The sequence below is a fragment of the Chenopodium album genome, chromosome 25 (genome assembly GCF_948465745.1).
Source record: "Chenopodium album chromosome 25, dcCheAlbu1.1, whole genome shotgun sequence".
Taxonomy (NCBI): domain Eukaryota; kingdom Viridiplantae; phylum Streptophyta; class Magnoliopsida; order Caryophyllales; family Amaranthaceae; genus Chenopodium; species Chenopodium album.
The window spans coordinates 32,438,520-32,454,950 of NC_137858.1; the positions used below are offsets into that span (position 1 = coordinate 32,438,520).

Here is a 16,431-nt window from a genome sequence, read left to right on the forward strand (position 1 = left end):
ATTTAAAAAAAAATCCATTTCGTTTGAACTATTACATAGTGTGGTCGAAATTACTTGGGCGGTCAAAGGTTACTCATTCAAATGTTACTCGGTCAGGGGTTTTGTGGCCGGGGTTATTACTCGGTCATATGTTACTTGGTCGTTTACGGGTTATTCTGTGAGAGGTTGTTTGTCCGAGGTTAACTGGTCAGTCTAAGGTTGCTCAGTCAGTGTTTTTTGTGAGTGTCAGTTTGCTAAAAGATGTGGCTGACCGCACCAAAAAACAAAAACACAGATTAAATACACTTTTGTTGTTAGCAATTTAGTATGGCAAAATGATAAACATAACTTTAAAGTTGACAAATAAAAACCTAATACATAACAACAAAAATTTATAAATAATACTCTTTATTAGTATTTTTTTTAATTGTTCCACTTTGACTTTCATATGTACAAATGCATAACTTTGACATCATTTTATAAAGAAACTTTGTTCAATAATATCCTTAACTACTACTTGTACTACAAAATAAATAAATAAATAACTTTGTATAAAGTTGATAATTTTAAATTATTTGCAAATATATGGACATATTCATTGATTTCATTCACCATTGGTAAGGTTTTATACAAGGAAAAAAGTAGTGAGAAAAAAGTGTGTGGATGAGTAAAAGACCCAATACAAAAGAAAATGAAAAAGTATTGAGAAAGATTCTTTAAAAAAAAAAAAAAAAAAAAAAGGTAAATTGGAACCACCCAAGAATGAAAAGGGAGTATATACTTCGTAAAATGGTACAGATATGCTTGTTAAGTTGTAATACATAGTACTACTCTTATGTAATTAATTTAGAAATACATTGTTAATTTGATCGCATCTGTGCGTTACTAAGCTAAGATCAATTTTGTAATTTGACATAATTATACATTTAAAAAATATGTTAACATTATTAAATAATCCTGATAACTAATCTTTATTTATTTTTATTTTATTTTATTTTATTTTTGACAGGATAACTAATCTATTTAATTAAGGGCCTGTTCACATTTACTTAATTTCAGTTCAGTTCAGCTCCAATCAATTCAGTTCAGTTCAGTTCAGCTCCAATCAGTTCAGTTCAGCTCTTAATTTCCCTCTCTCATAAAATATTCATTTCAGTTCAGTTTAGTTCAGCTCCAATCAATTCAGTTCAGTTCAGCTCCAATCAGTTCAGTTAAGTTCAGCTCAATTCAGTAAATGTGAACAGGTCTAAATAGATATATTGACATTTTAGCTTTTAGAAAAAGTGAGTAAAAAGTAAAGTGATTTTTCTAAGTAGTTGTTTGGTTGAAAAAAATAAATTGAGGGAGGTAGAAAATCATGGAAATTAGTAACTTGGAAAATAATGTTGTTGCAATTAGGAATTATATTTGTGATTTGATTGATATATCATACTCATTGATTGGAAAATTTTAAAAATTGTGTATTTTATGAAATTAATTGATTTTTGATTTTTTTTTTTCCTTTTTTTTTTTTTTTTTTTTTTTTTGATAACATATGAAGTTAATTGATTGTAATCAAAGATGATGGAATAATTTTGTGGGAATGTATTATGTATGAGTAATAATTTTGTGAGTTCAATTGATTGAATATCATACCAGTAATCATCACTGAGAATCAATTAGAGACGTAATTAATTAAAGATTTTTTTTTTTAAATTAAAAAAAAAAAAGTTATAAACGATGATTGCTTTTTTACATTTTTTTTTTCTTTTTTTTTTTTTTTTTTTTTTTTCGGGTGCTAGTATAAGCCAAGAGGGGTTAAGGTATTTTTTTGGGGGACATCACAACTCTATGCCTTGACTTATATTATAAAGACTAGATTTATATTCATCTTATATCTCTTGCCATTGCCAGGTATAAACGTACTTAATGACGTAAGTGCATAGCACATATCATTTTACAAGGTTCATATTACTGAAATCTTTAATAATCAAAACATTGACTCATATTGGCATAGTTTTAAAATGTCTAAATAATAATTGTGATTGCTTCTGCTGGAATTTACAGACTAAATATTTACACACTGGATCATCATTTCATGTATTTGATCATTACATTCTAAATACACCATACTTAGTCTCTTCCGGAGCACGATTCATTGAAGCAGAGATGCATAGACCAATAATTTTTCGAGTATCAGCAGGATCAATGACACCATCATCCCAAAGCCTAGCAGTGGAATAATATGGAGAACCTTCTTCCTCATATGCTTGTTCCACCTTCGCTTTGAATGTTTCCTCTTCTTCAGCTGTCCACTACACAAGTAAAATATTATGCAAGATCAGGTAAACGTAGTGTTCGGCAAATGAACCAAGATTCTAAAGACCAGTAGCAATGTACAAGTATGCAGCATGTCCAAATAAACATTACCTGGATCCCTCGTCGTTTCTTGTTTGCCTTTTCTACTTGAGTCAGCACACCTGCAGCCTACACAGTGCCATGCAAGAAATTAGTCCTCATTTTACAGTTTAATCACATGTGATATTTGTCTTTAAACATCAGCAGGAGATATGTCAAAAAATAAATCAAGGATCTAGACCTAGCTCGAACTGTTGTAACACCTTTTATCCTCAGCCAGGCAAGTGAGGATTGGGTAAGCACACAGACCATTCAAGTGAAACCTTTAATATAATCTTAGCTGGTTCGTAATCATGCTATAAGGGAGCAAAATAACTTTGTGGACAACTAATCTATGCTTTTTAGTACAATAACTACTCAGATACTTGGCTTTTCAGGTCAGATTGAGCACTCTTTAATTTGGCCTCTCTTGGCCTCCTGGATTAGAACCTTCAAGTCTGTGTACTATCTAAAGAAGAGAGAGTGCACCCCCAGCTACTCAACATGCACATTTGATGTTGCTCAAAAATAAACATCACGTTTAACACCATTAATTAATATACAAATCATACATATCAAACATAGCAGATCACTATTCCTCAGTTTAATAGATTAAAAATGGTGATCCAAGGAGAATGAATGAAAAATATAAATAAATAAAAAAAATTATCATCTTATCAAAGGTATTTGATCTGATCAGGGGTATCCTATAATGCTCAGATGGATTATAAATGATTATCACTACATAATGCTCAGGTTGGAACTTGAAAGCCTCACTTTCCAAAGATCCACTTAAACCACTCAATATAAGGGTAGAAGGTAAAATTCATCAAGCATGATGTTATTCTTTCCATAGATTAACATATAAACCGACAAAAAGAAACAGAGAAGCGCATCTAGTATTTACATAGTTTATGCTTCCAAGGGCCAAGGCATATCATCATCATCATCATTGTATATTGGAACATTTGGAAGTAGTTCACGTAAGAACATTGAAAGTGATATCAACCAACCTTTTTGACAATGATGGAAAAAGAGCAGTCTTTATGGGTCCACTCAACCCACAATTATCCCCTCCCCCCCCCCCCCCCCCCCCCCAAATTCAGCTCATATGAACCTACATCGTAGCTCCAGTGCCAGGCTTCCACCCACCCCCATCCACAGGGCTCGCACTGAATCGAACTAAACTAAATTCCAACTTGGCTCGGCTCAATCTAACTTGATCATACGGAGTTTAAACACTGGCTCCTCTTAAACTAGATGAGCCTAGCTGAATCTTAACTTAGACTCTAGATCTCGAACTATAACTGAAGCTTGCCTAGATAAACAATGTTTCAACAATTAATACATAGTAACATACTAAGAATAATAACAGTGTCCTTTCTATTCAGTTCTTTGGTAGTGCTTGGCTAATAGGCTTGGTCCAATTTTTGCTAAGAATTAACATATCCTTTTAAATAGAAAGTTGATGCACAGAGGTAAAAAAATTTATAACTACCTCTTATAATTGAAAGGTATACATCGATTTCTTAATTCTATGAGCCCACGACTCAAAATCAGCTGAATTTAAGCTCAACTCATTAAGTACTCAAGCTCATTTACAAGTGAATTAAGCTGAGCCAAGTCATAATTTCTCATGAGCAGCTCTGTCTGTTGCCAACCTAAGGCCATTGCTGGAGACATGGTCATGCTCCGCTCCAGCCCTTATCCTGTCACTACCATCTAAAAAGATCTTTGTGTTGAACTGAACCTACTAATAGCCAGCTTTACTGATAGTCTTCCTTAATGGTAAGTCACTCAGACACGACACACAGTAATGCCATAAAGATACCCTCAAAGGAGTATGGGCAAAGCAAAACCTATAAAACAATGAATCTGAAGAGGAAATTGACAAGAATTATGCTAAAGATGAACTCATCATGAAGTGTGAGCGTGGAAGAATTTTTTCAAAAAAAAAAAAAAAGGATAGCAGTGGTGTCCTGTGAAACTTGTCATGTGTGGGCAACTGGGCATGGAACAAAGTCAACAAACTACACACTGAAAAATAGGTCTTTTGAACTCTGACTTACACGGGCCATAGTCAACAGTTCCATTTATTTGATTTACAGGATGACTTTTTAATTCTGTAAATGGGATAAAATAAATGCAAGAACCTTCCAAAGTAAAGCAGGTAGCAGCAGATAAGTCAAGCAGGTTGAGATAGGAGATGTTATAGGGGTAAGTAATTGCCACTACTGTGTCACTGCACATCACCTAACTCATATTAAAGCTGCTAAATCTCAGTCTTTGATAATTTAAGCTCAAGTAGCTTAAAGTATTCCTCATGGTTCACAAATGAACCTAAAATGTTATGGCGCAGCAACCTCAATTATCAAATACTACGTAAGACACAATAAACAATTAAAATCAACACTCTATTAAAAAGGCGGTAACAAGATTTAACATAGTATAAAATTATACCTGTGCCCCTCCCATTATGGATATTCTTGCATTTGGCCAGAAGAACATAAAATTGGGACTATATGCACGTCCACACATAGCATAGTTTCCAGCACCAAAACTTCCACCAATTATAACAGTGATTTTAGGAACCTGGACAGAGTGATAATTTCAGAAAACATATCAGGTCACTCATTTCCTGGGGTCTTTGATCCATTAATTATTGCACACGAACTTGGAAGTCATCCAACAAAGATAGTGTTATATCAAACATAACTAACTATAAAACCACACAGGAATTAAGGAAGAATTTACATTTTAAATTGGGGATCCTGCCACTTTTACTCCTATTATGTCTATACGGAGTATTTATCTTACAGCATAGCAAACATTTGGAAGAGGTTAAGTATTTCAGACCAAACATGAGACCAACAGCTTAAAGATACTTGTAATTTTTTTAGCAGTCTACTCATCAAAATCTTGGGCATGAAGCACCACATGTTAAAATTAGAGAGCCTTATAGTTATATTATTTTAACATAATAATCCTTGGAAAGTTCATAGACAATGAGCATACTGATAACTGATAATATATGATCATTTTTTTTCTACACAATTTGATAGATATATCAGGGTCTTAGAAAAGTTGGGTATTCCATACCCCTAGAATCACTACAGACACCCAGCGTGACATCTTTTGTGATGCAATAATTTCCAGTGTGACATCTTTTGATTGTAAGGTCAATTAAGAAATTAAAGATGATATCATCCTATAGCTAGTAGTGTACAACAGGATTGAAGGGTGCCTCTTTTACTAGTCTCCAATTACCATCTAAAAAATTGGCCCATAATTCTCCTATATAATCAGTGCTGCAATGCCCTCAAGCTCATCAGTACTTAGTAAAAAAGTTCACGGTACTTGCACATTCATTTCCATTGCTTTTGAAAGTTGAGGCTTCATTAAGAATTAAGAGATAATATGTACCCAACTCGTGAAAGAGAACAGTTTAACACATCAAACCAACAGTATAGAAACTGATCGCACCAAAAAATCATATTAATGAGAAGACGGTGGTCATGTATCTTAGTGACTAAAGCTGATAAACAACCACAGCACTGAATTTCAAAGTCAAACTCATCCATTATAGTCTGATCAAGCATAGACAATATGAAATACTACCTTTGCTTCTCAATTCTTGCAAGCCTTGATTGTATAATTCATTTAAGATTTCGAAGCTAAATGTGTTGGGTTGATCTCAATGCATATATTTATAACATCACCTTTTTTTTTTCTTTTTAATATAAATAGAGATATTAATGGTCAAAGTCGCATATAAATAGTGCTAAAAGCTCAATTTTACAAGAGTTCAAACAAAGGTAGTAGTGGTTGATAATACTCATTATGTAAAAATCAAAGCTGAAACTTGGTATAGATACTGTGTTGCACAAAGGGAATACAATAAATGAGCTCAAACTCCAAAATCATAGAGATCAAGCTTGATCATAGCAAAGTTAACCGAAAGAGCATGACCATTTTAAGCTCAATCAAGATTTTAACACCTAATTCTTGAACTTGTTCACACAACTCTGACATAGCAAACCCTCTTAATTTGACAATATTATATATAATGTCAAAACACTGATAGCATCCTTTACTATTTACAAAACTAGGTCCACAAATAAGTGGTATAGCTCATGCTAAACTGAGCAATTGTACAGAAGCCTGAGGTCACATGCTCCTTATGTAGACAAATGATCTATAGGAGTACAATAAAGGATGCATGCAATATGATATTGAAAATACAATTGGACTTCTGACATTGAAGAAATTAGCCAAGAATTAGAAGCAAATTGATCTGAAGGTCAATACTTCCTCTCTCCCATTAATGCCCCCATAGAGCAAAGATTACTAATTTTAAGAAGCAAAAACAAACTAACTTGGGGGTTGTAAGAGAGGAATTTCACCAGATAATGGAGCAATGTTAAAGAGACCCCTCGAATAGGAATACGGGGCAAGCAGAGTGAACAATTTTGAGAAGGAGAAAGCAAAAGTAAGAGCAAGAATTTGAAAAAGTGACATGATCTTGCACTTTAAAATTTATGCAACTTATCTGTTCAAAATACATCAACTGTATGGCGGTAATCCAGGGTCTCAGAAATGAATCCTGCTGTGGCAGGTTGGAAGGAAGGGAGGGAGGGGGAGTTGGCTGTGTTTAACCTTACTGGTTCAATAATAGAGGTGTTTCCAGATGAAACTGATCTGAAATGCAATGAAATCAGCTACTTCACAATAAAAGAGAAGCGCCAACACTTTGATGAACCATTTTAATTTCGTCCACTAAAATATGGATTCAAAAAGTAGTGAATATTTTGTTTGCATTATATTATATGCTTTCTCTCCACCCCAACCACCCCTTTTTTTTTTCTCATTGCTGTGATGCCATATTTATTGACCAAAGACTTTATTCTATAGACAATTGTAGTTTATAGTTAAGGTTGCATAAATATAGTGTAGATGGGCAATACTTACAATGGGAGGGGGAGTTGGCTGTGAATAACCAAGCCCTTACATATGTCACCAATGGGAAATTAAAATTCAGATGTTTCCAAAAATTTCAGTGTCACAAATTTTACACAGAAATAACATAAACAGCATAGATCTGACATGGAACTAACAAGGTGGGAAGGAAGTGGGAACCCGTGCTGATAATGTCACAGCATGGAGATCACCCCAATCCCGTGAATTTTTTCCTAAGGGTCATGGGTACTGCAATAGTCAGAAACTCAGAACACTTTAAATCTACATATTTTTCAATTATCATCAGCATTTCAAATTTCAGATCAGTTTTACATGGTGGATCAAAATTCTAACAAACACACATGGTAGATCAAAATCAAACAATTACACAAGTATCTGATGATGGGAAAATACTCTCAAAAGGAACCTAAACCCCCAGAAATACAAATAACAAAATCTCAAAATAGGTGAAGAATGATATCCATGTGTAAGAAAGGAAAGGGAGTGAGATAATATCCATGTGTAAGATGGAGGGTAAAAGTCAAAGTTGCACCAACCTTTGCACATGCAACGGCCATCACCATTTTTGCCCCAGCTTTTGCTATGCCATTTGCTTCGGCCTTTGAGCCAACCTACCAAGACATTATACCAAGAGTTATTGCATAATGAAACAATAATCTGTATAATGTTATTACTCTATAATATACTCCCTCTAATCCTAAAAGTTCTTCACATTTTTTGTACATGTTTTCCAATGCATTACTATGACCATACATATCTTTAGACTTTAGTTGCATAATGCATATTAGTAAATATGTAACAGTTGAATATTAATAAAAACACTCATTGAGACGAATCTTTAAAGACACAACATGAATGTGTTATGTGTTACATATTGAGAGTAATTTGGAAGATTCTCTCATGGGAAGAACAAAAAGGAACGGAGGGAGGACAGTGTATGTGTTTAGAGGACAACATTGCAGAAAAAAACCAGCAAGTTTGATTCAAAAATTAAATTTGAGACGGATAAAGTAAATACAAAGATTAGAGAAAACATAGTGTACATGAAACAAAGAGATTAGGATTGTGAGCTAAGGATGGGATCATAGGAAGAAAATAGACTTATGGAGGAAAGAATATGGTGCACCAATTAATATGAAAGTCACATAGAGAAAGGTTTATGATGTTGTATATGGAAATATTTCAATTTAGGTGACTATGGACCAATTTGTAAGAAATAAGATACTTTGTAAATGATTCTGGTTACAACTTACAAGTGCTAGGAAACCCCCACCCTCTAAAAAAGGGAGGAAAAGAAAGAAAAAACTCCCATCTACCAAGTTGTGTCTTATAGTTAGCAAAAATAGATTCTACATAAAGGGTGAAACCAAGTAAAAGTAACATGTATAGTTGGGCATACCTCATATACATAAGATAATAGGCTTAGAAATCCAAGAACAGCAGAAAAATGCCATCTTTAAAAATAAGGGTATGGGTTAGTATCCTACAGAATTACTCATTTTGATATGAATAATTTCCAAACGCCACTATTTGTCCCCTTAATATACATTTGCTTTAATATGAGTAAAGACAGGACATATGAAAAACAAAAACCCTTGAATTAGTGTCGACCAGGCCTGATAAGGTCTGCCCATACACTCCAACAAAAATTGTAAAAGGACAAGTCTCTGGACCATCAGAATAAGCTAACCTCAAAATTTACGAGAGACCTAATCTTTAGCAATATGTTGCATAACACCTATATTAGAAATTTGTCTCCAGTTTTTGTTTACAGAAGGTGAACCAGATATGTATGTCTTTAACTCTATAGAGGCGGCTCTTGCGTATAGAAAGATCTTTAATCAAAATGTATCTCAAACATGGTTAACTTATATATCCATGGTAACCCTATAGCTCCTTTTAGTTCGATAACATCAGCTTTATAACACAAAGGCAAAGGAAACATCTCAAAGCAGTCTATTCAATATTTCAGAGGTATAAGAATGCCCCATACCATAAATCCTGTAATATTCTGAAGAAAAACCAAAGGAATGCCTCGCTGAGTGCATAGTTCAATGAAATGGGCCCCTTTAAGAGCAGATTCATGAAATAATACTCCGTTATTTCCAATGATGCCAACAGGTTTCCCAAAATTTTTTGCAAAACCAGTTACAAGGGTCTGCAAAATATAACAAACAAGGAATTCTAATTCAAAAATTAAAATTAAAATTAAAATAATGATCAACCTGAATAGTAAATAACTATAACCTAGGAATTCAGGTGAATGTGTTTGGGAGATAAATATGGGACTCACAGTGCCATACAGTTTCTTGAATTCATCAAATTCACTCCCGTCAACTATACGAGCAATAACAGATCGTATATCAAATTGCTGCTTGTGATCAATTGGGGCAATATATCTGAGCTCTTTCACATCATATAGAGGTTCCTTAGGTTCTGCTGTCTTCCAGGTACTAGATAATTCTTCTCCTCCAGCCTTATATAGATTCTTAATAATACTCCTTCCTGTATGCAGTGCATGCAGTTCATCTGCAAGGAAACGCCATAAATACGAGAATGAAATGTTTTTAGTTGGTTGTTCCAATCCCTTATATATCTTCCACAAAGGAGAGGAAAAAGAAAAAAGGATACAGAAGAAGAGAGAGCTGCTAAAATTAAGCTGAGAATTTCATATTTCCCAGGTTTTAGAATTTTTGCTTATGTATCATACAAAGTTCAAAAATTGGAATCTAGACATGCACAAGATGTTCAACATACACACGAAAAGAAACAAGGAAATGCATTCAAAGAAGGTGTAAAGCACGTAATATATGATGCCTTAATCTCTGACAAGTTCAGTTCAAAGATTTGTCCACAAGGATCACTAGTCATGAAACAGAAGCTGGGTAGCTTGACATATAACAGTCACAATGTGGTGCCTTGTGTGGATAAACATTCAAAAATAATATAAGTGAAAGTGTGAAATCATCAAAAATAATATGCAGTTACTAAATCATATTAATGCATCAATGCACCAGGAAAAAGCATGCAAGTTAGTTTACAAAGTACAATTCTGAAACTTATTGATCATCACATTCAAAGGAAGAAAGCAAATATCTAAAAACTATGATTTCAGGCCATATTCTTGTATTAGATGGTTGGTGTCTTGCCACCTTTATGCACTTACACCAACACACATTTTTGTCTGTGTCATCTTGCCGTTGTGTTCCACAAAGACATTGGTACACAATATCATGCGATGAGCACAACGAGAACTTGAAATATGTTCAACCTTATCAGTGTTTGAAAAAGCGCGTTAGGCATTGAGGCACAAGGCGATATGGGGTAAGCGCTTAACTTGGTCAAAGGTTAGGCGCAGGTAAGGTGCACGAGGCGCACCAAAAGCACACGAGACGCACCCGAGGCGCACTTGAGGCGCACCTGAAACAAATTTCTGTCATTTTTTTTACTGTTCAAAACTTTATACAGTGCACCTCACTTCAAAAAGGTGCACCTAGGCGCTGCATAACCCTTCTCGATTCAGCGCGCCTTGAGCTTTTTTATACATTGAGCCTTATGTGCCAAATAGGCAAACAACGTCATAAAAAGATTTGTATAACTGAAACTTTAATAAGACATTTCTCAGTTATATCAATCAAAGCCTTAATCCCATAAGTGGGGTTGGCTACATGAACCAAAAATGGTTATTCCGTATAGTCATCCACAAAAATCTTCCTCCTCCACATCTCTCAGTTACCTAAGCAATAATTACTGGCAGTTGGCATACATGGAGTAGAATTAATGCAAGGAAGGGGAAGGAAAGTGGACAACCAAAGTTTGCCAGGACTTTAAACAGTAAGTTTATTAGCTGTAAGGAGGTTTTAAAAATAGAGTAGTTCAATACTTGAGGCAATATGTGATAGCTAAAGGGAACTTTTGGACTCCTCTAAATTGTTGAAATAAATGAATAGTAGAATAGATCTCATTGCAACACCATACAAGAAAGAAAAGTGCTAACACGTATAAATTGGGAAAAATTCTATTATTAGGTACACCAGATTACAGAGCAAAGAAGGTATGACAATTCACATGTGGGCTTTAACAAAAACACACGAATGCATTACTTTCGTCATTCCAACAGAAAGGGTTTCCTTAAAACCATGAACCGTATTATAATATAGGGGCGAACAAAGAAGTAGCAGCAAAAATTCACAGGAGTTCAAGTAAATAGACTAATGGGGGAGGGGGGGGGGGGGGGGGGGGGGGGGGGGGGGGCAACATTTATAAATTTATGCTGAACATTTGATATTGTAGAACTAGCTCAAAAATAAACTCTCCCTCCAGCAATAGTCACAAAATGAAGCTTTTCTAAATGATGAAACCTGAAAGTAATTTTAGGGGCCTACATATTACTAATTCAAGTTCTAGATCAACCATAGTCTGTGTTACTCGGACTCTTCATTTTATCTCAAGTACCCCGTGTCGGACCCTCGACACTTGGACATGGGTATGACACGTGGACACTTCATTTTAGTTCAAAATCATAGATTTTTTTAACAAAATAGCCGAGTCGGACACTTAGACACGTACCCGTGTCGGACATGGGTACCCGAGTCTGAGTAACATAGACTATAGTATGTAAATTCAATTACATTACATGCAACAGCCAGATGTGAATATTAATATAAACAGTTCCAGTAAATAGACAGTAATGCTTGTTTAAAAATTGTCATGACATTAGTGTCGTAATAATGCTAGATGAAGATTGAAGAAATGATTTCATTAAAGCATGAAGCTTACAAGAGGAAGTAATCAATAAAACTATTGATCAACCAACTCTTATGAGATAAAGAAATAAGATTCTACAGCAGTAGAATACCTTCAGCAAAATAATCAGATACTCCTGATATCTTGCAGTGCACACTAGCACCTCCCAAATCTTCAGCAGAAATTTCCTCACCAGTAGCAGCCTGTTTCAATTTATCCATCAGAAAAAAATACACGCACACAATACAATTGCATTCCCATAACTCTGAAAACTGAAACAAGACCAACAGAAGGCTTCATGGTAGCCATGGTACCCTGTCCGAGTGTCCGGATACCATAACTGTGTCACTAACCTTCACAAGTGGAGGTCCAGCAAGAAATATTGTTCCATTTCCTTTTACCATGACACTTTCATCAGCCATAGCAGGTATATATGCACCTCCAGCAGTACATGAACCCAAAACAAGAGCAATTTGAGGAATGCCTTGGGAAGACATTATGGCTTGATTGTAAAATATTCTGCCAAAATTCTCCTTGTCGGGAAAGACTTCAGCCTGTTTGGGTAGAAAAGCACCACCACTATCTACAAGATACAAGCATGGTAGTTTGCATTGAGCAGCGATTTCTTGTGCCCTTAAGTGCTTCTTGACTGTGATGGGAAAATAAGTTCCTCCCTTGACAGTGGGATCATTAGCTACAAACATACAAAGTTTCCCATGAACTGGTCCGATTCCTGTTATTATTCCACCAGATGGAAGAGATTCTTCATACAACCCATGCCCTGCAAGCTAATCACATCAATTTGAGCTTAGACAAAGTAGAAAACTTCTCTTCTTACAGTACTTAGCTATTACACACATGATGTCTTCCTAATAAAAAATCCAAAGGTAGAACTACTAGAACAAGAGTGGAGAGCATAGTGGTTCAATACAAGGAAAGAGTTAACAGATTAGCAAGAAGATTGAGTCAGGACCTTCAAAGGTCACCACATCAAATCAGCCATGATGTGAAATCAAGCAATTCACTCATGCAAGTAGCCATATGATGAGTGACAACATCCTCAAATGTACATTCTACTTTCTACAGGCCTTGACAAGATTTATTCAAAGTTTGTCCCGCTAGCTAAGTCATTAATCCACTTTTAGCCAAAAACTTGCATATTTAAAGAAATTCGAGTGGTTAACCCCTTTCCCTCCCACCCACCCACCCTAGGATGTTCAAAGTGTATGACAACTACCAGTCGAAAAATTCGAAACTAGTCAAAATTTCGCTTATTCAAGTAAAATGATAGAAGCCACAATTGGACTCCATGAATTCCAATAAAATTAGATGCGAGTATTTCATAAAAATAGGATTCAACTCTGAATGTCAAGACAACCCCACACCCCAAACTTCAATTACACACTCAATGTACCTAAATAATCTAATACTAAATAGGTTTCTCTGATTCTCCTTGCAATGTCAAATACAAACTGTTATATTAAACTAAGATATTATTTATTGATCCCCAATAATCATAAATTAGTCCAAAAAAGCAACAAATTGATCACCTTCTATGAATATGTTCTTTTGTAAATCTCACTGGACTTACCATAAAGCAGAATCATAGTTTTGTTCAAAGTTAAGCAGCACAGCAAGAATTCGACTTGATAAAATAAGGGCCTGTTCTGATTTACTGAATTGAATGAGCTGAGCTGAGCTAAGCAAACTGAATATTTTAAGAGAGGAGGAAATTAGGAACTGAACTGAACTTAAGTTAAAGTGAACAGACCCTAAGTATACTATTCGTCCTTTTTTTTGTGGGTTCTTCTTTTATTTTTTTTTATTTTTTTTTGTGGGGCAATCACCGTCCAAATTGGAAAAGCTTTTAGAAGGAGTAAAACCAATCAACATTTATCCATAGTAACAACACATCCTGTCATTCAACCATTAACACAAAAGGGCCTAATTTAACAAGATTATAGTAACAAACATGCATTTAGATAATCATACTAAAAAAGTATGATAAGTTCCCAAACTAATCACATAATTTCCAACTAAATAAATAGTATTCAGAAAATAGTAAAAACCTGGGAAAGTTCAAGGAATGAAGAACCAGGATCAAGAATCCGTTCAATTCTCTCTCTAGGAAGAAGCTTCTTCCTAGTTCTGTTCCTCTTCACTGCTTCTTCTCCTCCACCAGCAATTACCTTCAACAATAAATTTAAAAATCAATAAATTAAAATTTAAAAAAGCAAAATTAACTAAACCCGGAAACGTGGATGTCAACTAGCTTAGTTAGTAAAGTCGTGTTGTAGTCTTACGTGACTTGAAATCAAATCCCGTCTATAAAAATAGAAAATCAAAGTCAAGAAGTGACCTTGTTGATGTTAGAATGGAGTTGAGAGAGTAAATCCTGCATAAGTTTGGAATTGCGAGTGAAAGTGTCGGAATTTCGATCAACATCATTGGAAAGAACACCTAAACAAAATTCTCTTCTTGTTTGAAGCCATGAATTCAAATAAAGTGTTGATTTTGTTGTTGATGAATTTCTTCTTATGAATCCCAGCATTTTCAGGGTTTAATTTGAAATTTTGATTGGATGAATTTTTCTCTTTTTTTTGCTCTCGCATAAGTTAAGTGTTTTAATGTGATCATGAACAAACCAAAAAGATGATTAATGTATAACGTTGTGCTGATCCGTGTTTTTGTTGTTGTTGACATGGAATGCTAATCCATTACGCATATACATTTCTATCTCTTTACGGGGCGTTTGGAATATAGGAATGAGAATTTGAGGATTTAAATGTGGGAATGGGATTGAAAATTGATTGTTGGGAATATTAAAAACATGACAATACTTTATTTGGGTAGTGGATGAGAATAGATGGAGAATAAATAACAAAAATACAAAATTACCCTTACTAATCTTTCTCCTCCATTTTTTTCATTAATGGCAAAAATGTCATTGTTCACTTATTCTCATTCCCACCCATTTATTACCTACCCTCCCTAGGTAATAAAATGGTGGGAATTCACCCTTTTTATTCCCGAGTATTTCTCAGCCTCTAGGAACTTTAGTCCTAGAGGCCTCTAGGAAAGGTTAATTTAGTAATTTTGTATATTATGAGGACACATCTGTAATGGCGGACTCCTCTTGTTCTGAAAATTGTCTACTGACCAAATTTTAAAGAACTAAAAAAAAATTTTAAAAGGGAAGAGAGAGAAAACATAAGGGGCAAGTCCAAAACAAAATAAGAGAGAGAAACCCTTCTCAAACCATTTCAGTTCAAAGAAGATAGAAAAGAAAATATAAAGGTAAGGGTTAAGAAAAAGCTTAAGCAAATGATGATATGAAAACATAAAAAGGAATTCGAGATTAAAAGAAGAGAAAGAGAAAAAAAAGAGAGAATCCGGCGAAAATGAAATATAATAACCGTTGGTGTTGTTCTTGTTCTATCTTTTGATGTTGATGATACTTTTTATGATACCAACAAACTTGTTGATGGTATTTGGTTTTGTTCTTGTTCTATCATTTGCTGTTAATAGTACCATTTGTGATACCAACAACTTCTTGATAGTATTCTGTTAGATACCAACAGTCCTTGATGTTATTCTACAACAATTTTTGATGGTATTCTTTTGGATACCAACATCTCTTGATGGTATTCTTGTATACCATCAGTCATTGATAGTATTTGGTGTTGTTCTTGTTCTATCTTTTCCTATTGATGGTACTTTTTATGATTCAAGCATCTTGATAGTATTCTTTTAGATACCAACAATCCTTGATGGTATTTGTAATTAATTCAACCCAAAGAGACCCAATCCCAAAGTTTGAGAAAAAAAAAGGATTATAACAAATTATGAAAAATAAATGCTCCAACAAATTATTATGGCAATTTTTTTTTAGTTTGCAAAAAATAAAACCAAAATTAAGAATCAAAAAATTGTGCATTTAGAGGGGAAATTGTGAAAATTGTCACTACCATTGCATTTGGGCAGAAGAAACAAGAAATATAGGAGAGGAGGGACAATGTATGACACAAAAGGGCCCCACATTTTTGTCTTTCCTTTTTTTTTTTTTCAGATTTGCTTTTTTTTTTAAAAAAAAAAAATCAAAGTCAATAAGTTTAACTAAGAACGTAGGATCCACAATTTGGTAGAGGCCTCTAGGACTAAAGTTCCTAGAGGCTGAGAAATGCTCTTTATTCCCAATCCCATTCCCTCCTTTAATCCCAATCCCATCTAACACACAAGAGATTTTGTTTAATTTGAATTAAAATTCTCATTCCCACCCCCAATTCCCATTTACCAAACACCCTCTTAGTCTTTACAATGCTAGATGGATTTTTCAGTTTTTTTTTTTTTTTT

General features: G+C 34.5%; 1 protein-coding gene across 1 annotated transcript; it reads right to left on the minus strand.

The window, feature by feature from the left end:
- Positions 1 to 1,972: 1,972 nt before the first annotated feature.
- Positions 1,973 to 14,755, minus strand: LOC145614825 (methylcrotonoyl-CoA carboxylase beta chain, mitochondrial-like). The gene is made up of 10 exons (XM_081669887.1): positions 14,438 to 14,755; positions 14,148 to 14,267; positions 12,432 to 12,866; positions 12,191 to 12,281; positions 9,626 to 9,861; positions 9,326 to 9,490; positions 7,869 to 7,943; positions 4,816 to 4,947; positions 2,389 to 2,445; positions 1,973 to 2,273 (listed from the first exon to the last, which is right to left on the minus strand). Exons 1-10 carry the CDS (start codon positions 14,627 to 14,629, stop codon positions 2,070 to 2,072), a joined length of 1,707 nt encoding a protein of 568 aa, XP_081526013.1. The 5' UTR covers positions 14,630 to 14,755; the 3' UTR covers positions 1,973 to 2,069.
- Between the last annotated feature and the right edge of the window lie 1,676 nt (positions 14,756 to 16,431).